This window comes from Epinephelus moara, chromosome 22 (assembly GCF_006386435.1).
Source record: "Epinephelus moara isolate mb chromosome 22, YSFRI_EMoa_1.0, whole genome shotgun sequence".
NCBI classification, from domain to species: Eukaryota; Metazoa; Chordata; class Actinopteri; order Perciformes; family Serranidae; genus Epinephelus; species Epinephelus moara.
The window spans coordinates 26412817-26435930 of NC_065527.1; the positions used below are offsets into that span (position 1 = coordinate 26412817).

Sequence of the window (23114 nt, forward strand, 5' to 3'; positions counted from 1 at the left end):
GGAAACTTCATGACACTGTTCATAAGACATTGAGAGCATTGGAGACTGTATGCCCTGCATACCCTGGATTTATGTTCTCCAATAGCATTACCAATAACAGACTGGAAGGAGCCTGTGGTAACTTAGCAAAGTGCAATTAGTATCGGGGGACAGCAGGGAAAGTGCAGCCGCCTGTGTTTGGTGCTCTAAATCCTATGAGAGTTAGTTGGCCGACAAAATACAGACTGCCGATTGTGTAAAGTGTTCGCAGACGGAAATTTACGTGCGTGTCCACATTCATCAATATTTTAGTAGCTCCGATCTTTTCGTAGCTACTAACAAAATCTACTCCTGCTCCTGACCACTCGTAGTGCTTGTGTAAATGTAGTAAAGCACATAAATATTGCTTGTCACTATTGGAAATTACAATTTTAATTCGTATTGCGCTCTGTTATGTACACAATACACAGATGCCTTTGAAACACGTAATCTAAACATTACAAAATATTAAAAATATAACACATTTAGTTAAATTAGTTGGCAATTAGCAGGTTTAAGATCCAGATTAGGTTTATGATTGTGAATTATCTATGTAAATCGAGTCAATAGATTACACGTTCTTTCTACATGTTGAATGATGATAATAAAAATATCCGTAAGGACAGCCGGATCACAGCCTCTTCGGCCTTCCGTCGTTCCCACTTCATTCAAAACCCCACAAATGAATCTTCTGTTTGTTTGGTGACCGCTGTATTTTTTGTGTGTGCTTATAGGCCATAAGGTGAACGCAGTTATCGTTTCATCTCGTTCCGACATCTGGGGACTACACAAAAAGATCGATACATGTTCAGCTAATCAGCGGGAGTTCGTAGCTCATAACCCCGCACGAGTCCTGTGATCGGGGTCGTAATTCGCACTTGTTCCGTCTGAGTGTAATGATCTGTTCCGCCTGAGCGTTATTCGCTGGGTCGGTGGTGAAGTGGCGCACATGACTCGTGCTACGGACGGACGGACGGACAGACAGACATGTATGTTAAACAGGTAATACATCTGGCTACATCTTCCCCACATCAAATATCCGTGATCACCTACACCCGCGTGCGTAAAAGCGCACACAATTCCGTGTCCTCTCACCGTGGATGCTGTGATTTGATGCCCCGGTACTCATTGTAGCCCACTCTTAGATGTCGGAGCAGAAATCAGTTTCTGTGAGACTTTTTCTGATTCACCTTACGGCCTATTATGCGTTTCTTTGCCTCCAGTTTCATATCAAACCATTTACGCTTCACCTCTGACATGGTTCTTTGTACCACGGAGACAACATTAACAGCATCTGTTACCTCCCTCCAGGCCTTCGCTTTGTCTGTCCCTGTCACACCACTACTAACTGAAGAAAATCAAATGTTTTTTCTTAAGTCCACTTCACCCAAAATTATTTAGATCTCCGCTTCGGAAAAATTCTTTTTTCTTTCTCTCTCTTTCTTTCTTTGCGCCATGACTGACAGGTCGACTGGATGCACCTACACCTCCTTATATGGTGGTCATTGGCTATTCATGGGCGGGGATTTATGCTAATTGCTGATTACCGGGAGCGCGCTGTAACTTTACGATGGATTGGCATTCATGATCATACACACGTGTTTACGATCAAATCTGAGTTTCCCGCGGTGTTCCTGAATCCGGAGTAGGTTTTTAGTAGAGTAGGCTTTTATGTGCAAATCTACACACAGATTTACTCACTTTTCATGAATGAGACCCAGTATGTCTATCGTGTTGTTCTCTCCCAAAACTCTTTTTGGAACAATTTCATTCTCCGTGATGAAAAAAATAAAATAAAATATAATAATAATAATGCCATAATGGCCTTTGTTGAGGTTATGGAGCTGTGTTTTTGGTTCCCTAAGTTTCCCCCTAAGTTTCCTCTGTTGGTAAGGGTGATTTATAGGAATTACTTAAGATAAAAACACAACATAAAAAAAAAACATTAAGCATTTTATGAGATATCCTAAGGCCACTGTTCTTTTTTTTGTTTTTTTTTGATAGTATCAGTACTTTCAGTGCTATCAAATGTATAATTAAGAGATTGTATGGTTCCAAAGACGCGGTAACAAAATCTATCAATACTTTCGACAACCATACAAGGCATTACTCAGTGCTGCCTAAGAAAGCTGCTGACATGACAAAATACATTTGATATTTTACCCATAATGCAACCAGCCTGTGGGGTCAGCTTCACCATACAGAGGAAACTGAGTCTTGTCATCTACCACCAAAAATCACACAACTGGAGATAGGACGATTCTTTTCCACCACTGCTCGATTAATACAAACACCACAGCGTTTCCTCTGATTGCCTCGGGTCAGTCTCTCTCTGAAAGAGCTCTAATCATGAACCACAACGATGAGCCAGTGAAAATGATACATACAGACAGCTTTCTGTCTTTCTTTCTGAGCCCTGCACCGGTGGCGGTAATCTGTTGACTGGACAGTCATCCTGCTGTGAGACAGATAGAGAAATAGACTGAAGTTACCCCTGCCGGGCACCTGCCGATGCTGAGGTTAGATATAAGCCTCCCCTACCTCAAATCTCTCTATGTGGAAGGCTTCACACACCCCCACCAAGTATGTATGTGTGTGTTTGTGCATTCCCTCCAGGTCCGTGTGTGTGATAAGCCGTAGCCTGAAGGCTCTCTCCTCAGCTCTTATCTCCCTGACAGACGTTACCCCTGCGTGGCTGCGGCCCCAACAGTCACACCGAGGGGGCAACAACCAAGCTTTTTCTCTGATTTCTGGAAGTTTCTATCAGATTAACTCAGCTTTGTTTCTGATTGTCAGAGAATTTTTTTTTATGCACAGATAGAGCCCCTTCCCCAGTTTCTTGCTTATCATTTAGGGGGATAAACTTCATAAGGAAATCACGTCGCTGTGGAAATAAAACTCATCTGCTTAAAATCACTCCCAGTGTTCCTGCCAAGATTTGGATTCACCTGAGCTGTCTGAATAACACAACTGATAGGAGATCAGTAATTATGCAGACTGAAATCACAATAAATTTGAAAAGGATTTCTACACCATGGGAATGATATTTGTCATTATTAAAAGTATTTAACATTCAACACCTCACGTCAACACATTTCTGCTCTTTTTCTCTCTTTTTAGTATTTAGTATGTTTTTTAGTATATAAGATGAAAGAGATAAAAGTCACAACTGTCCTCAAACTTTTCAACCATCTGCCATTCAACCACTAAAATCATCTAAAATCTGAAAAGTAGTGACTTTCATTGTGATGAAACTCATTTTGTATACCCATACAAACACCAGTTCCTTTCCCCTCATGCCCTGGCTGCATAGACGTGGGCCCCACCAGAGGTCATCACTAAAAAAAAAAAAAATCGAAATGCTGTCCATCTTTTTGAGAGATTAGAACACTGAGGGCTATCTACTGTAACTTTATGTAACCTACACCCATGTCCTGTTAGTGGCATGTGCATATTAATCACCTATTGGGTAGTCTTGTCTTTGATCTCACATATGATCTTGTTGTCTAGAGGTTACGTCTTTCCTTTAGCAATGGCAATTCACCACTAGTCTCTATATACATACTCTACATTCAGTGAAGGTAGAGTCTGTAGGCAGACCCCGGAGATCTTGCCTCCGGAAGAAGAGCAGAAGAGCCCTGGTTTCCAGTGCTAGGCTGTTTGTAGTCCGTGTGATATTGACCAATCATGTTTGAGCCGGCTGCAGTTGTTGCCAGGTTAAACGCTCCGTGCGGTGAACTAACGAGGCGGCGGAACATAACTGGCGTCACTGCAAACTGTGAATCCATCGCAATGTTTCAGCATATTTACTTATATATAAACGGAAGTCAGAAATGGAAATTTGCCTCCTCCACCCAAATCAAACTGGAATGCCAAAAAATCGGGGGTCTGCCCCCAGAGGCTGTATCGCCATCTGCCGGAAGTCAGACGCCGAATACAGCCGATGGGTTCAGAGAATGATTCGCCACATACCAGTGCAAGATATCAAGGTAGCTGAGTGTTCAAAGTTTCATTAAAAAGCCCAATAATTATGATGCCATTGATAAATGAGGTGAAAAAAGTAAGGCTGGTCAGTTCCCTGCCCGGTTAGCACAAGATCACAAAACGGCGACTAACATCTAACACCAAGTCCTTAAATGGCCCCAACACACTTACACAAGCACTGAAAAGGCTTGACTCTGTTGTTAAATCTGTTGATAACATTAGTCGTGTGTTGCTAAAAGTTAGCCCTGTCACTGTGTGTGTGCGGACCGATGTGGGTTACATTTCAAATGTGCAGAAAGTTTTAAAAAGGGGCAGAAATGTTGCTGAAACAAATATAGTCCAAGGTTTTATAAATGACAAAAAAATTCATTTATTAATGACGTAGGTGCTTATTTAAATTGGAACCTTCCCTAAACAAAAGACACCAAGGGGGATGGAAGAGTACATTATGCTAACATGTGTGCTGACACAGTAAAGATAACATTAACCCTTAAACGGTGTCTGTATCCTGGGGGATACAGTCATTAGACAGACTGCGGGGGGACGGGCATGAGGGGCATTAAGTGGGTGCACTTTATATTAGGGTGGGGATGGGTCAGCTCATCAGGTCACGAGGCTTCATGCCATCATTAAAAAATATACTGATTATTTGTATTTTTTTTTTTTTTTCCATGTTTATTATGCTTGGGGGAGATTTTAAAAAAATAATGAATTGCATTTGTACAACTTTGATAATCAGGCATTAAATGTCTGTATCTTGGAGGATACATCGCCCAGATACGGGTATAAAAACAACTATAATCAGTCACAGATAAACATATGTTTTGAGGCCTATTGTCTACAATAATCAATCATATGAAGGTGTGAAACATTGATTACTATTATTTTATTCTTATCGTATTGCCACTTGATCAGATTCAGAGGAGGGAAATAGTGACGAAGACAAGGATTGCTAACAGCAGCAATAAACTGGAATGGTAGCTCTTATGGCAGAGGAGGCAGAGAAGGGAGCAAACCATAGTGAATGAGGAAAGATGTTTCAGTTAAATTTAGAAGTCCTGAAAATATTTCTGTAAACAATGTCGAGGAGAGAGAGATACACAGAGAGAGAGACACACACACACACACACACACACACAGGAGTTATTGTGGAAAATTACATTGAGAAAAACAGAGTTTGAGCACCTACTGCTACACCAGTCTGCTTCCCTGCATCAGACGAGTTCTCGACTCCACTAACATGACTATTCATGATAGGGTATAGCTGTAATGGCGGCATTACAGGTAAGATGATGATGATGATGATGATGTTTTGTTTATAAATGCAAATAGGTCATCGTTTATTCGAGGTTCAGAAAATACAGTATGTAAATAACTGTTTGTTTTTTCACATTTTTAAAACTGTGTGCAAAACATAAAAAGACAGTAGCAAACTAATTGGCTATAAAATATTTTGAAGTTGGAACATGACATTTTAAATGAGGGGGGAAATGTTAAATTCATTCCGTAAATGGACAATGTATCTCGGGAGACACAATGAAGAATACAGGTCATATTTGAAAAAAATAAATAAAATAAATTGTGTCATTTTAGCCTAGATACATTAATTATTAATGCAATTAATTAATTTTCCAAAATATTTGTATGTGCCTGCCCATTTCTGCCAGTTTTCCTTCACATTTCTACCATGACTTCGTGCACAAAAGTCCACCAGAATGCAGGAAATTAAGTGTTCAGTTTTTTGGGGTGGTGGACTCCCCCCCCCCCTTCAAATGTGTAACCCCCCCATGTTTAATCAAAATCTAAGCCCTTGCCTGGCTGTATACCAGCTGTGGATTTAATTTCCTTATTTTCAAGAATTTGTCACAGCTCAAGATTTTCTATAAAGAAATTTAAACCATCTCTCCCTGTCTGGTGTTTCACCACAAAATCCAACACAACACACAACTGAGAAACCATTTTCTTATGTCTCGTGAGTACTGTTGCCATTTTTAGGCACATCTCATAAGGAGTAACACATTTCTTAATAACCACACACAGACACAACATGCAGTGCTGTTGTGAAGCTCAGATTACACTGTTTGTTTAGGCAGATTCGTGGGAACCAGCCTCTGCCAAAAGCTTTGATAAATTACAGCTGAATGTGTGCAAGAAGACAGGCGAGCCAGACACAAGTAGCAATAATAATAAGGTAAAAACAAGGCTTTAAGCTTTCACCAAAATATTTGAATAAATAAATATAACACACCACAGTTTGTCATCTCAGTGGGTTTTACGCTTTTTGTTAATAAACAGAGTTTTTAGAAATCTGCTATGTTGTATTTTGGCAGTGTGAAGGTATTAATATCCAACCCCGTCGAGCTGAGCCAAGAATAAATCAGGACCACACTTAACGTCCACACCTCCCACATCTACGAGATGTTCAGCAGGAGGGCACGCTGCTCTTGTTTTCCCTCTGCATTTCACTCAATCAGATGTTACAGTTCTGTGGCCTGAGGCCCAAACTAGAGGAAACTGAATCAGCTCCATCAAGACGTAAAGATTAGATGGGATTTGACTGGTAGCCTAAACAGCTGGCCTTTTCCTGTCTGTTACTGTAGCAACACATCATATATACAGGAAGCCCCCAAAAGCTGCAGAGACATGGCAGTTAGCTACGGGTTTATGCCTGTACTGTGTGTGTGTGTGTGTGTGTGTGTGTGCATGTGTGTGTGTGTGTGTGAGAGAGAGAGAGAGAGAGAGAGAGAGAGAGAGAGAGAGAGAGAGAGAGAGAGAGAGAGAGAGACAGAGACAGAGACAGAGACAGAGAGAGACAGAGAGAGGGATAAAGCGAGACAGAATTTTATATGGATGGCTCACCCTGTATGAATTAACAGAACTGTGCAGGTCCCTGTAACAAGTTATTAACAAGACTGTATAAACCAGGACACTACAAACATTCAGTGCTGAATTCTGATTACTGTGGAACTTTGAGGTCTAGATGTGAGCACAGTAAAAACTGAAATAACGAAATTTCTATAAAGCATGTAACACAATTTCTGCAATAACACATGACAAGGTGTCCTGATCAATGACTGTACAAAGATTGCAGCAGGACAACTCCCTACAAGTGGAGCCAAAACATCTTTATTGCCCCCCTTTGCCTGGATGAAATACAGTCCATAAACCCCTCCCAATCCATGTTAGCAGATGGGACATGCGGGCCAAACTAAAAACCTGAAGCACATGTCAAATACATTTTTCCCATCATCGGTATATGTAATTTTAGATAGTAGTTATCATGCAGATGTATGTTTAAGGGTTTTTTCTGATTAATTTGATTTTAATTAGTTATTCAATGCTATACAAATGGGTTTTGACCTCATGATTGACAGCTGTGTTTGACTCATGGTTGGGTCTGATGGGTCTATTAATAGCTCAATACCGCGGCTCCATTTCCCAATTGCTACTGCGCAGACTCTGGCTCCTAATGACATCACTAGCGCAAGATGGCAGCGGCTGCATCCCAGATATTTTGGCTTCACTTTTGCACAGTGGGAGGAAATGGAGACACGTCATCCATCTTTATATAGTCACTCCCGATATATAAAAATAACTGACAAGAGAGAGCCAAATACAAGTCAAGCAGGGGAAATGCCACGTATTCAAGATTTAAAAAGGTTTTATTTGCCACATGCTGATTGAATATGTGCAGTGAAACACAGGGTTGCACACACTTGAGGCTGTGCTGAACAAGCTAGTATGTAATAAAAAAGAAAACGAGTCATAAAAGTCATTCATCCATTTTCATCCGCTTATCCGGGGCCAGGTCGCAGGGGCAGCAGACAAAGCAAAGCGCCCCAGACATCCCTCTCCCCAGCAACACTTTCCAGCTCCTCCTGGGGGAACCCAAAGAGTTCCCAGGCTAGATGAGATATGTAATCCCTCCAGCATGTTCTGGGTCTGCCCCGGGGCCTCCTACCAGTGGGACATGCCCAGAACACCTCTAACAGCAGGCGCCCAGGAGGCATCCTGATCAGATGCCCAAACCACCTCAACTGACCCCTTTCAACGCAAAGGAGCAGCGGCTCTAATCCGAGCTCCCTTTGGATGTCTGAGCTCCTTACTCATATCTAAGGCTGAGCCCAACCACCACATGGAGGAAAAATTCATTTCGGCTGCTTGTATCCGCGATCTCATTCTTTTGGTCACTACCCAAAGTTGATGACCATAGGTGAGGATTGGGACGTAGATGGACCAGTAAATTGAAAGCTTTGCCTTCCGGCTCAGCTCCCTCTTCACCACGATGGTAGGGCATAGTGCGTGCATCACTGCAGAAGCCGCACCAAACCGCTGATCCATCTCACACTCCATTCTACCCTCACTCGTGACCAAGACCCCAAGATACTTGAACTCCCTCGCTTCAGGCAGTAACTCTATGAACTATGGCCTCAGATTTGGAGGTGCTGACTCTGACCCTGACCGCCTCAAACTCAGCTGCAAACTGCCCCAGTGCATGCTGGAGGTCAGGTGTGATGAAGCCAACAGAACCAAATCATCTGCAAAAAGCAGGGATGCAATCCTGAGGTCCCCAAACCGGACCCCTTCCTACCCTCAGCTGCGCCTCGAGATCCTGTCCATGAATATCAAAAACAGGATAGGTGACAAGGGGCAACCCTGGCAGAGGCCAACACTTGTGGACTAGGACTTGTGTTAATTCTCATCTAGGGTGCTCAACACTTAATGAGTGTCGTTTGACAGAAAGTAAAAGGCTATGCAACATTTTCAATTTGCAATTGAACATCCAACACTCTGCACACTGATGGCTGGGCTGTTAAACAGATCTTTGTTTGAGGTCATATTACTTTAAGGGACATGTGCCAGCCAATCAGAAAGAAAGTAATATTGAGAGTATATTATACTGTTGCAAGTACTCCACTATCGCTCAGCCCCATCTGTGTGTATCTGCATACACTATGTGTTTTTCATTAAGCCTGTGCAGAGGTTGGCCCAGGGTTTCTGTCCGAGAGAGTCAGTGCCAGCATTTTCCCCCAATAACTAGATCATCTGATTATTTTATGCACAGAGCTGCATGGTCCAATTTGTCCGTGTGTGCATGTGTGAAACAGTGTGTGTATATGTATGTGCGTGTGTCTGTATCTGCAAAGTGAGTATGTGCCTTTCCGGTGGACAGCTATCTCGCTTGCCGCAGGCAATCCAGGAAATGCTTCTCCACTGGTCCCCTCAGATGTGACTATGTGTATGTGTGTGTGTGTGTGTGTGTGTGTGTGTGTGTGTGTGTGTGTGTGTGTGTGTATTTGAACGGCAGCAACAGCCCCCAGCCCAGTGCCAGCTGGACTCCCCATGAAAGGACTGGATGTATGGGGGGGTTGGAGTGATGGGAGGAGGGGTAGAGGACAGAGGGGGTCACAGCCTCCTGCCAGTTTGCTCTTTCAAACTGGACCCGGAGTCATGAGAGTTTGTAGAGGACCTTCCTGCCACTCTCCTCCTGCTGTTACCTCTGTTTGTGCCTCTCCATCGCTCTCTGCTTTTTTTCACCCTCCCCACCCCCAACACTTGCCTTTATCTCAGTTTTCAGCCCTTCTGCAATCTCTGTCTTTTTTTCTGCTGCCCACCCCACCTCATATTCCCTCCCATCCTCCACTCCAATAGTTTTTTTTCTGCCAACATCCTCTCCCTCTCCCTCTATGTGCACGGTGTGCTGGGCAGATCCAGCTGGCGCCGTGGCAACCAAGCAAGCCATGCATAGCTGGCATCATGTGCATGGGAACGGATGGGAGTTGAGGGTGGGGCGTGTGTGTGTATGTGTGTGTAGAGGTTAAGTTGGCTGCTGTACACATTTCACTCTCGTCAGCAAAACACTTAAGAAAAAAATCTCTAGCTGTCTTAGCGTTTACTCTTGAGAGCTCAGGATACATGAGAGAGAAATGGACTGTGTGTGTATGTGTGTGTGTGTGTGTGTGTGTGTGTGTGTGTGTGTGTGTGTGTGTGTGTGTTTCCCAAAATGCCCCCAAGTGCCATCCAAGCTCTTCCTTCAACTTTTCTTCATCCCTCTACCTCCCTCCCCACCTCCTTCCTTACCTCATCCTCCTACTTTTTTTTCCTGCTTTCCCTTCAGTCTCTTATTCCTCCTGCCTCACCTCTCTTCCCCTAAATCTCCCTTTATTTTTTTCTAGTGCAACCCCACATCTTTTCTTCCTTTAAGTTGTGGCCCCGGTAGAGGCTGAGGAGAAATCATGACACGTGACGGCTGCTTGACGGCAGCAGAAAAGCCAGACAGCACTGCGCTTTCATCTACCATTAAACAGAACAGAGAGGAGCTGTTAACAGTTCTCAGCAGGGAAATTAGCAGGGTGTGTTGGGCCCGTGTACACAAAGTGCTGGGGTATTAACTGTTACATTATTGAGAGCTGGGGCCTTCCACGCCTGACAGTTTAGATCTCATGCTGAGAGCTGGATTCTTTCAGTACAGTTAGTGGAAAGTGGTTTGCTCGCGATGGTTTTTCTTGAGGAAACACAGATGTTAACTGAACAAAAGCAGGCTCACTCTGATCTAAAGACATGTTTTGGTTTTACTCAAGGTACTTTGTGAAAGGGTTGTATATTACTTTTCCTATTTTCCCATCATTTATACTGTATATAATGTCGCAATGTTAACATGAAAAGTTTTAAATAATGAGGTAAGCATATTTAAAAGTAATCCCTGTGAGCAAAAACCTCAGGCTTCAGATTGTTCTGAATACTGTTTCCAAGGTTTTTTATACTTTCAAAACAAGCTAATGGCAGCCTGTGATGGATTTCTTTGTATGGTCATCTGCTCCAGGCACGCTACTGCAAGTGTTTACACTATGTACGCCGCTACATGTAGTTACATGCTAACATCAGGGAAACATTGGTTGCTGTTGTTACTTTCTTTCAGATTTCTAATCATATTCTTGCTAGAACATGTCCAGTTGTGTTTATTGGTGATTTTTAATAGAACAGCGTACCACTACTGTATACATGGTCATTCCCTGGCTTTCCCTGGCTGCAAGTACACTGCTACATGTAGCTACATGCTAATGTCAGGGAAGCATGTAAACTTGGTTGCTGATGTTGTTAATTGCTCCTGGATGTCGAATCATATTCCTACTGGAACAAATACAGTTGTGTTTAGAAGCTACTATTGGCAACTTTTAGCAGGAGAAAGTGTTGCTATTCTCTGTTGAAGTCATTCCCTGGTGACAAGTAGACTACTAACGTATATTTAAATACATGCTAGCGTAAGGGCAACATGTAATCGTGGTTGCTGAGGTTGATTTTGAATTATATACCTGCTGGAACATGTCCGCTTGTGTTTTAAGGCTTCTACTGGTGATCTTTTCACAATAGAAAGTGTCGCTATTCTTGTTACAGTCATTCCCCACTACAAGTACACTACTACATGTAGCTATATGCTAACCTCAGGGAAGCATGTAATCTTGGCTGCTGATGTTAATTTCTCTGGAATTTTGGATCATATTCCTACTGGAACATGTTCAATTGTGTTAAGTAGTTTTTATTGTTGATTTTTAAAAAGGAGACAGTGCCGCTATACACAGTCATTCCCAATCTTTAATCCTGGTTGCTGAAGCTGTTAATTTCTCCCCAACTCAGGATTTTAATCTGTTTGATCTTGTCTGGTAGTAAAAAAATGTGGTCCGGAAACTTGCATTAGTGATTATCCAAATTAGAAAATGCTGAGGGCTCACATGAGGATCATTTGGAAACGCTGACCAATCAGAGGAGACTTATCTTTTTTTTGAGGCGGGACTTAAAGAGACAGGCACCAACGTGTTTCAGACAGAGGGTGAATACAGGTGTTCCAGCACAGACAGTATGAGGAAAATTAAGTGTTTTCTTAACATAAAAAAACATAAAAATGTTCTCGTAGAAATCTGAAATACAAGTATGAACCTGAAAATGAACACAATGGGTAGATGTCAAGCCATTTTTGTGTCTCTGAATTCTTGAGAAAACAACTTTCTATGATAATGATAACTTCCATGCTGCACTCCCAAATAAAAAAGCTGTAATCAGCAGTCATAACAAACTAATCACAGATTCACAGTATGGCACGGTTCAGCTGCACCATGGCATACTGAGCCATGATTATATGCATTTTGACTGCAACCTCACAGCAGAAGATAACCGTGCCGATATTATCAGCCTGCTTGGTAGAAAGGTCAGCTGGGGCCAACTCGTAATGGTCTCCTTCCTCAACCAGAGCTGTGTCTTGTGCTAAACTAATTGGCTCAATACATGCATAGTACAGCCAGTGACTACAGAGAAAGCACCATTTCAAAATGTCTTGCTGTGTTTAGCTCTCAGTGCTGTCTCAGTACAAGGAGATTTTCAATTGTTGAACCACTGGGAGGGTTTTATTGTGAACAAGCTGCAGGAAATGCAATGCAGCAAGGTTAATCAAGGTTAGTGGTGCTTTGTTAGCAGTGATTTGTTTTAACAAAATTGTCTACATAACATGATACGACAGTATGAGTGCTATTTTATTCGCAGATGGTTTTTAAAAATTGCAGGGAGGAATGGCCACTGAGCTGGTTTGACGCAAAGAAGAATAAAAGGAGAAGTTGCTGTTTGTGCAAATCAGCAGTAATCCAACATGTTATCAAGGTAAACAGCTTTAACTGTGCAATGCTTTCCTCAGAAAACCATTTGAGCTGAGCATACACACTGATCATTATAACACTAAACCTCTTTATGGCACAAGCACAAAATGTCAAGATGGTTCAGCAATTTAGTTGCTAAAGCTTTGTTTAGAAGCTCATTTGCTGAACTTACTTGTTTTCTTTCAAATTATAAAAACATTGATTTTCTGTGACGGTTGTAAAGAACTTTTCAGAGAGGCATTATGAGATATATGATTAATTCGTTCAGTGGGTTTAGTGGTTTAACCGATGATGTGTGCTTTAATTAGTAACTCACATGTTGCAGAATGAGTCATTCAGCCGTGTATATAATGGCTTTTAGAAAGGTGAGTCTAATGATGTAGTCGTTTTGTGATTCACTACTAGTGGCAGACTGGCCATCTGGAGTGTTGGGAGATTTTCCTGGTAGGCTGCCTTTAGATTTGGTCTGATGCAAAAGAAAGCGATTGTAAACGGTCATTGGGCTGTGATTGTGATGACTGGCACAGAAGAGAGTGAGCTGGTGGCCCAGTTATTTTGGTAGTAATTTTTTGATCATGCTGTAACCACAAAGAGGAGTTTATTTAATACACGTTTGCTGTATTATTATTAACATGGTCTTGACAAGACTAGTGTGGCCAATAAATACTTAATATGACTTTATAGTGTAGTGGTTCAGGCGTATTTTTATTTTAAAGGGACCAACACAAAAACTTGTAAAATTCACTGTGCAATTCCTCCTAGCATAAATGTGGCCTGAGTTTCAAATAATGTGGTAACTCTACCTAAAAGTAATACCTGGGAGCAAAAAACCTCAGGCTTGTTCCGATTGTTCTGATCAAGATCGTTCTGAATACTCTGTTTCCAATTTGGCATCAAGCTGACTTCAGCTTGAGATTAATTTATTTCTGTGGATATCTGCTCCAGGCATGCTACTGCAACTGTTTACATCAAGTAGCCTACACTGCTACACGTAGCTTCATGCTAACATCAGGGAAACATGTAATTTAGGTTGTTGCTGATTTCAGATTCCCGCTGGAACATGTCCAGTTGTGTTTCGAAGCTTTTATCTGTGTTTTTTAATTGGAGAAAGTGCTGCTAAACTTCCTACAGTCATCTGTAGTTAATGTCAGGAAAACATGCAATCATGGTTGCTGATGATGTTAATGTCTCCCTGATTTCGGAGCATATTCCTGCTGGGTCATGTCTTGTTTGTTTAGAAGCTATTAATATTTATTTTTCACTGAAAAGAGCGTTGCTTTAAACAGTCACTTCCAAGCCGCAGGTATACTGCTACTTTTAGCTACATGCTAATGTCAGGGAAACATTTAATCATGGTCACTGATGATTTTGGATTATGTTCCCACTGGAACATGCCTGTTTGTATGAGGCAGCTTTTATTGGTGATTTTTTAATGGGAGACAGTGCCGCCATACTACGTTACGGTCATTCACCAGCTGAAACGACCCAGGACCCAAGAATGCTGACTTATCAGAGCAGACTGGGTGGAGCATTTGTGACAGAAGATAATTACATGTGTTCCAGCACAGACAATATCTGGAAAATAAAGTGTTTTTTGACCACTTAAAGCATGTAAACATATTCTTGTAGAAACCTATAATGCAAGTATGAACCTGGAAATGAGCCTGATAGATTGTCTTTAGGCTTTTGACTAGTGTATGGGTTTGGAGATCAAGGTTCACCTGTGGACACATAAATACATATTCCTGGAATTAAATTATGAGCTAATTGAGAGTAGTGAGTCTAATTAAAAAGTCCAAGCCTGTTTTCATTCTCCACCAGCCTAAAAAATAGTCTTACCAATTGACACCAAGTAGAATTAGACAAATTTAATAAAAGCAAAAGCTAGGCTTTGTCAAGCTGATATTTTAAAGAATCAAGTAGTGCTGAAATGATAAAATATGAATTTAAAAAGCAGCACAGACACACAAAGTGAGGATTTCTACAACAACAAACAGGTGGCAGGTTGGTTGAAGAGTGTGCCACGTGCAAATGCAGGTCTCAGCTATTATTACTACAATAACCAAACACTTGTCATTTAAGTTGTGTCGAACTGTCCTTGAGCAATACACCGACTCCCCATGTACTTGTGCAGAGTCACTTTGGATGAGTGTGTCAGCTGAAGTGCCAAACAAAACAGTAAAGAAAAGCTGCCGTCTTTGTTTGTTCACTCAGCAAAGCACTCTGTCAGCCCACACCTCGCCAGCTTAGAGCTCTGGCACTCACCTTCTGTAAGTAAACTGAGAGATTAAGTCACTACGTTACTTTATACACATCCAGTCATTTCACTGTGGCGGAACACAAGCAAATCGTGAAACACCAAGGACACATTTAGCACAGAGGAGGATGGATCACAAAGTCTGGGCTTGATCTCAGGTACTTGGAAAGATAAAAAATGTGTGAGTCCTCAAAGAGTTCAAAGCATGTGTGTGTACTTTGTGAGTAATGTGCAGAGATTTTACATGTGTCTGTAAAGGATTTCAGTGTGTTAGGCTTACGTGTGTGTGTGTGTGTGTGTGTGTGTGTGTGTGTGTGTGTGTGTGTGCTAGAAGGGGAAAGTGTACCCTCCTTGATACTTTTGAGTCAGTCACATTGCTAGGCTTCCAGCAAGAACAGTAGCAGCTTAGCCACTTCTGAACCTCCCACACATCCCTCCCAACACACTGCCTTGCTACAAAGCATCTTTGTTCTCAGAGGAGACAATTCAAATCTCCAGCTTCGATTTCCCACGGATTTTCTAAATGTAGCTTTCTCTCTGTCTTTTGGCAAAAGAGCAGAAGTTTTTTTTAGTTGTTGTTTTGTTGTAAGCTCAGCATGGTGATTATTCCAATTAATTCCTCAAAAACGAGTTGTAGAGGAAGGGAGGAAAGCATTTTGACCAGTCAAGCAGGCAGTGTGGAGTGCAACACTGTGTGAACACACACACAGTGATAAAAAAGACACTCTAACAGGTTTTGAGGCCTGCCTGCTGATGTGCAGTGAGGCATTTCAGCATGCGGACATGTTTCTGGGTTTGTGAGTGCCAGTGTATGTGCGTGTGTTTGTCAGATCAATGTGTGAAAGTGTCACAGGGCAGAGGGAAAGGAAAAACACCCCGACCGAACACCGTGGCAACAGAAGCCGAATCACTGTACTAGAAAACGTCAAAAGTCAAGACCCAGCACAAAGATCAAGAGTGCATGCATACACAGCTGATATACTCTTACCAGACAGAAGGGGAGAATCAAAGGTAATAGAGGAAAGAAAACGTCAAAGAAAAATAGAGCGATTTTGCTTAGGAGGTGTTAGTAGTTATGCAAAAAAAAAAAGAAAAGTGGATGCAAAGAAGGTAAGAAAAAAAAAAGGAACAAAGAAAGAAAAACAAACCTGGGCGAACTGGCTCACACCAACTTGAACCCCGTGTAAGAATTCAGAAACCCTCCAACAATCTCAACACCATTGTGTCCACCGCAGGGCCAAAACACTACAACAAGGGCCTCCCCTTGGACTCGTAAACCACCATTCACATTTAATTTACGTCCAGCAGAGCTACAGTTTCCAGGTCGCAGCGTGGCCGTATAGATCCCAGTTTCAAGAGAGTGGTTTCGATCTGAAGTTATAAACATCTCGAGTTGGCCCTTGTCCTGCAATTTGACCCTGCTGTGGGGAAAGGGTCAATCAAAAGCCTCTGCCGCGCTTTGCTGAAAGACAGCCAGCAAGGAGGAAGAGACGAAAAAAATATCCAATGTGAAGACTGAGAGAGACCAGCATCCCTGCAGCTCTCAGATCAGCCCTGATCCCAGCATATGTGTGTGTGTGTGTGTGTGTGTGTGTGTGTGCGTGTGAGAGAGAGATTTATGTTTCTGTGCATGCATGTGTGCAAGTGTATCTGCATGTCTGAGGAGGGCAGTGGCCTGTATGTGCATGCAAAAGTCTATTTGAGTGTGCACATGACAAGGTGCACACAACAGACCATGTGCAGGTACGAGATAATGTGTAGAGTAGAATCAGCTAACTAGTGGGATTTGTGTTTGGTGTGTGTGTGTGTGTGTGTGTGTGTGTGTATATGCTGTTTGAGGAAACTGTCCCATTGTATTTGATGGGATGTTACATTATGTCACCTGTGTGTGTTCATCTGTGCATTTGCAGGTAAATATACATGCATCTCTACTGTTGTGTGCATCTGTACACACGTCCGCACATGTACAGCATGTATATATGTCTGCTTGTGTGTGTTGTAAGTGGTTTGATGGACTCACCGATGACGATGGTGGTGATCTGGTGCCTGCTGGCCCCGTGCTTGTTCTTGACCTCGCAGATGAAAGTAGTGTTGACGGCGTCGTCCACCTTCTTCACTGTCAACTTCTCACCGTTAACCTCCACCGTGTCTGGTAGAGCACCAGACGCCCTGGAGAGGGGGAATTAGGAGGGATATGAAGAGAAGGAAAGAAAGAAAGGGATGGGTGGAAGGAATAAAGGGGGAGTAAGGTAGTGAAGTGAGAGAGAAAGGAGATATGAGAGGAGAAAGGACAGAGAGAGGGAGGGAGAAAATGTAAGAAAAAGCAGCGAGGAGACCATATGTTGTGAGATATTGGATAAAATAAGATGAAGCAAAAGAAAATCAAAAAGACAAATCGATGAAAGAGACAGAGATAGAGAGAGAGAGAGAAAGACAGAGGAGGAAAATGAGAAAATAAGAAACAGAAAGATGAGAAAAGATAGAGATGACAAACAAGAAGAAACGGTTTGTGATTGTGATATTCAAAGACAGTATTAATGTGAGTCAAATCAGAGACGCGTGAACAGCCGTTGTGTCTCCCCGCTCAGTATTCATAAAAAAATTTTAAAAAAAACTACACACAGCACGCCATCTGTCCATCAGGATGAGATGTTAGAGCATTTGTGTTTATCAAAAAATTACTAAGAATGATCATTAAAGAGGAAGGGTTGTTGTGCGCGCTGCTGTCATGATTATAGCAACAATTAGAAATTCTGTCACTCTCTCTGAGGGAGGTGGAACGAGACGCGTCAACATGTACAGATGGACGGAGTGTGATTCTTACGCAGTCCAAGTGAAGGTGGTGGGCTTGGGGTTGCCGGTGGCGAGGCAGACCAGCACGGCGTCTGAACGGCCGACGTACCAGTTGTTGTCGTAACCCTCTATGGATACAGAGGGGGGGTCTGAAAGAGAAAAAGGGAGAGAGATGTTAGTTCATTTCCTATCATGCAACCTGTGATTTATAACATGGGCAGAATATGAGATAATGGGCCCCTGGGCACAGACATGCAGAAGGCCCCACCACCTCTCCTACAAAGGAGCAAAACACACAGGCATTGTGGTGACTGTGCTGCTTTCTCTTGTTTTTTTGTCTCCTTGTAGTGGTGTTGTGTCTCTTTGAGGTAATGTGTATTTTTTGGTTGTTTTGTGTCTCTTTGAGGATATGACATGTTTTGTTTTTTTCCGTCATTTTGTGTCTGTGGTTGTTTTGCTCCCTTGTTGTAGTTATTCTAGTTATACAGTCATTAGTGTCTCTTTGTAGTCATTTTTAAGTCTTTAGGTCTCTACATGTTAATTTCAGTGACATTTGCAGGTGAAGGCCAGGGAGGGGGGGGCGGCTGAAACTCTGGGCCCCTGAGCCTGTGCCCAGTTGGTTTGTTCAGTAAACACTCCATGTTTATAAAGATGTCTGACACCATCTGGTTTGCTCAGAATCCCCAGAGCTGCCTCACAACACAATACACTGTGTCCAATGTCGGTAAACTTGCACTAAACTTGTTTACAATTCAGTTCATCAAACTTGCAGTAAACTCCCACCGAAGCTGTCAGCAATTTAAAAAGTCTGCTTCTCTCCTCGTCTCAGTCGATACGTGTCGCATATTGGCTGTTGTGACTCCATCCATTAAAATGGATGGTATCATCTAGATCCTGGCTCACAGAGATAACAATACTTAGCTTCATACCCAGAGACCCTTGGGTCAGTCTTAAACTTAGCATTATCAAGATAATTTGTTCATGGTACTTCCTAAATCCCGTTACCATTATCAAGAACTTGGACTGGGTCGATACTGAAGAACAATTGGTATTATATGTAACGTTTCATCTTGTGATTCCTCATAAGTGAAGACATCATCTCATAGTTTAAACTTGAAACATTCATACATTAACCACAATCTTAAAAATACAATGCTAAAAATGCTTTTTTTTATCTATGTAATTTTGGTGTGAGTTGCCGAGTGTTCGAGATATCGGCAGTAGAGATGTCTGCATTCTCTTGAATATTACAGAACTAGATGGCACTTAGCTGGCAGGGCTCAAAGTGCCAAAAAATACAATTGAAAAACTCAACAGCAATGTCTCTTTCCAGAAATCATGACCTGGTTACTCAAGATAATCCACAGACTTTGTTGTGCGCAGTTTTACATGGGAACTATTTTCTTGCTACTGAACGACATCTGCCAACCGTGTAACTACTCAGAAGGTAGCATGTATCTACTGCTAGCTCACCTAGCACCACAAGCTACGCTAGTCCAGCCATGGAGGACACCACTGATGCTTACATCTTTCACTTTCACAAGCATGAACCTCTCATCCAAGGATAGATAGATAGATAGATAGATAGATAGATAGATAGATAGATAGATAGATAGATAGATAGATAGATAGATAGATAGATAGACAGATAGACAGACAGACAGACAGACAGACAGACAGACAGAGACAGATATGGATAAAAGTATACATCAGGTTGATGCAATGTGGAAAGAAACATTGCTGCTGAATTTCTCAAAGACCTTTTTGACCTTTTTAAGGATCCACACATACCCTTAACAGTCTCTGGGAAACCAGTGGCAGCTGCTGGTCTTTCAAACAGGGGAAGCTCACTTTAAGTTTACATCATAAAATCTGTCATATTGTAGCGAGGCAGTAACTTATAAAAGGAACATTTAATTGAAGTCGTTTTTCAACCACGATCATAACCACAGCAAAACACACCTCAAAGATTTTCAGATGGGTTTAAACAACTGAACTGTGGTGAAAATGAGCTATATCGCTTATGGAAATAAGGAACTATGGATGGTACTCTGTCAGAAGAGTCCACTCGCAAATATCCACATAGGACTGAGCTCAAAATGTGAAGCGCTGTCAGTCACAAAGGGGTTCAGCCTTTTAGACAATTCCTCCAATCATCATGCATACACCGAACATCCTCTCCCGCCTACCGCTCCATTAGGTCCCAGTGAAGCTGAGCCTCCCTGGAAGTCATTGCCGACCATCTCGCTTTGCTGCATGAAAAAAACCTGCTCAGCGCTGTCTCATAGGAATGCTTGGAGGCTCCGCGTCCGCTGTGCCGACACGAGAATGTATGACAGGGAGGTCTCATTTGAAAACTGGTGATAAACAGCTGACGTTTGAACATCATAGTCATGATATTAAACGCATCCTAGCGCACGTTTAACGCAATGTAAATTCTTATTTTAATGTAAATTCAATAGTGCATATTTGACCATTTCTTCTACGAAATTTTAGGGGAAGTTCAGCCTCCCTTGATGTCTCAGAGCAATTGCCCCTGCTGGAAACATGAAAGAGTTCTTCCCACTTTGTAACTCTATACTGCCCACTACCAAGTGAAGGGTATAGCGCGTATTTGGGGTATACCCACCTCTTTTTCTGGCCATAAACAGTATACCCACCTATCAGCCAAAAAGCCATTGAAATATACATAAGAGTACACCCACTTCCTCCTTGGTTACCTACTCATCTAGACTGGATCACAGCCAGAGGAGTATTTCCATAACATGGAGGAGCTGTGTACACAATGCACTGTAAGATGAGGTTAGTGGATTGATAGCAAACAGGATGACACCTGACTGTCTTCATTAATCTCTGTTTTCATTCAGTTTCAAAATGTTGCATTACAAACAAAATTTCAGTACAAAAAAGGGATGGTAGGCTCTGTGTGTAGTGATGAGTGTAAGCTACACTGTATTTTAAGTGAAAAAAAAAGAAAGAAACACTTCACTACTTTAAAGAGCTTTTCTCCCTGAAATCAAGGCACTCCTATACCAGGAGGATGAGAAAATCAGTTAGTGTCAGTCGCTTAAGAGTCTTATTTTACAGTGAAGGCAAACCACAGTGATGTGTGTAGGAAGTTAAAACAGGCAGAACAGAAAAGCTTAGGTCTCTTTCCCTTCACAGAGAGAGACATTGACAAAGAGAGATGGAGAGAGAGATGGAGAGAGGAGTGTGGGGAGAGGACAGTGTGTAGGTGGGGAAGTGTGTGGCATGAGGTGTGTGTGTGTGTGTGTGTGTGTGTGTGTGTGTGTGTGTGTGTGTGTGTGTGTGTGTGTGTGTGTGGTGGGAGGTGTGCGTGTGTGTTCCTCCTAGAAAGCGTTGACCTATAAAAGCTGATCTGACTTACACAGCAGACAGGAGACATGATCCCTCACACCATCACTTACCTAACACGCAGTAAGGAGTGAGTCGCAGCGTGTAAGTGTGTGTGTCCCAGTACTTCTATCTTTGTGAGGACCTATTTTGACAGTGAGGACAATGTTTTCTGGTCATTACCTCAATACACGGTTTGTTTTAGGGTTAAACATACAATTACAGGATTTAAGAAATACCTCACCACCCAAAAGATGAGTTGTATATCTATTATTTATCCTGTATTACAGTAAATTTATGAACACAACTTAGTTTTTCTGCATGCCTCCATGTTGAACAACATATTTAAAAATGGAGAAAATTATGATGAACTGAAGCCGTAGGGGGCTGTGTTTAATAACAGCAAATATACATCGAAACATCTGTTTACAAACTCTCACACAACCGCAGTATAATCCAAGTCTCATTAATCCAGTTGTATCTTCAGGACTTCCAACACAGACAGCCCTTTCTAACAGGGAACTAAACTGAAAGTGAAACTTATCTATGTTCTCCTCAAAGCCAAACTCTACTGAGAAAAACAGCAATTTTGGCTCGCTAAATACAGGAGCTGTTGGTCTACTACTGCCTCAATCAGTTGGTATATACTATATATATATTAATGTATGACTTTGATGAATCTGAATTAAGACCAAAGTCACGCAATAACAGAAACTAACTGATTGAGGCAGCAGTAGGCCAGCTGCTCCTGTGTTCAGCCAGGTAAAAATGACCGTTTTTGTCAATGGAGTCTGGGTCTAAAGAGAGCATAGATACAGTGGCATGCATGGTTTTTGTATCCAGTTTAAGTCTTTCAAATCTTGTTTTAAGGATTTTTGCTCATTCATCCTGCAAAAGGCTTCTAGATCCATGAGATACTTGGGACATCTTGCATGCACTGCTCTTTTGAGGTCTATCACCAATTTCTAATGAGGTTTAGGTCGGTGGGCGATGAGGGCCATGGCAAAACCTTCAGCTTTAGCCTCTTGAGGTAGTCCATTGTGGATTCCAGGATCATTGTCCTGTTGTAGAAGCCATCCTCTTTTCATCTTCAGCTTTTTTAAAGATGGTGTGATGTTTGCTTCAAGAATTTGCTGGAATTTAACTAAATCCATTTTTCCCTCAACCCTTGAAATGGTCCCTGTGCAACTGGTTGCAACACAAGCCCAAAGTATGATTGATTCAACCCCGTGCTTAACAGAGCCAGACAGGTGTTCTTTTGGTTAAATTTAAAATTAAATTAATCAAATTAAACTTAATTAGATTAAACTGCATCCTTTCTTTTCCAAACATACCTTTGGTCATTGGGTCCAGAAAGTTCTGTTTCAGCTTCATCAGTCCACAGGACTTGTTTCCAAAAAGCACCAGGCTTGTTCAAATGTTCCTTTGCAAACCTCTGATGCTGTATTTTGTGGTGAGGACACAGGAAAGGTTTCCTTCTGATGATTCTTCCACGAGGGTCATATTTGTAGTGGTGTCGCTGCACAGTAGAACAGTGCACTACCACTCCAGAGTCTGATAAATCTTTCAGCAGGTCTTTTGCAGTCGGGTGTCTTGATTTGCCTTTTCTAACAATCCTACGAGCAGCTCTCTCAGAAAGTTTTCATCAGACCCCAGCTTGACCTCCACAGTTCCTGTTCACTGCCATTTCTTAATGACATTACGAACATCTACTTGAAAACACTATCTTCTTATAGTCTTCTCCTGCTTTGTGAGCATGAGTTATTTAAGTTTTCAGAGTGCTAGGCAGCTGTTTAGAGGAGCCAGTGGCTGCTGATTGATGGGACAGGGTTTCAGGAGTCAGAGTATTTATAGAGCTTTGAAATTTGCATCACCTGGCCTTTCTTAGTAATGATTGTAAACAAGCCATAGCCCTAACAAGCTAATAATGGTCTGAGATCCTGGTAAAAGTTGTCCAAGAGCTCAAATGTCTTGAAGTGCCCAAACTTTTGTGTAGTACTCCTTTCCTTTTTTCACTCTAAAATTGTACAAAACAAAAAAGAAAATACACTGGTCTTGCTTAA

General features: G+C 42.0%; 1 protein-coding gene across 4 annotated transcripts in view; it reads right to left on the reverse strand.

The window, feature by feature from the left end:
* Window positions 1-23114, reverse strand: part of pvrl2l (PVR cell adhesion molecule related 2 like) — a 433542-nt gene that overhangs the window by 205948 nt on the left and 204480 nt on the right. For all 4 annotated transcript variants that reach the window (XM_050034267.1, XM_050034266.1, XM_050034268.1 and 1 more), the window contains exons 5-6: window positions 17729-17846; window positions 16925-17073 (exon numbers count right to left, since the gene is read on the reverse strand). In XM_050034267.1, coding sequence (XP_049890224.1) covers window positions 16925-17073; window positions 17729-17846 — 267 coding nt within the window. The remainder of the gene's footprint in view (window positions 1-16924; window positions 17074-17728; window positions 17847-23114) is intronic.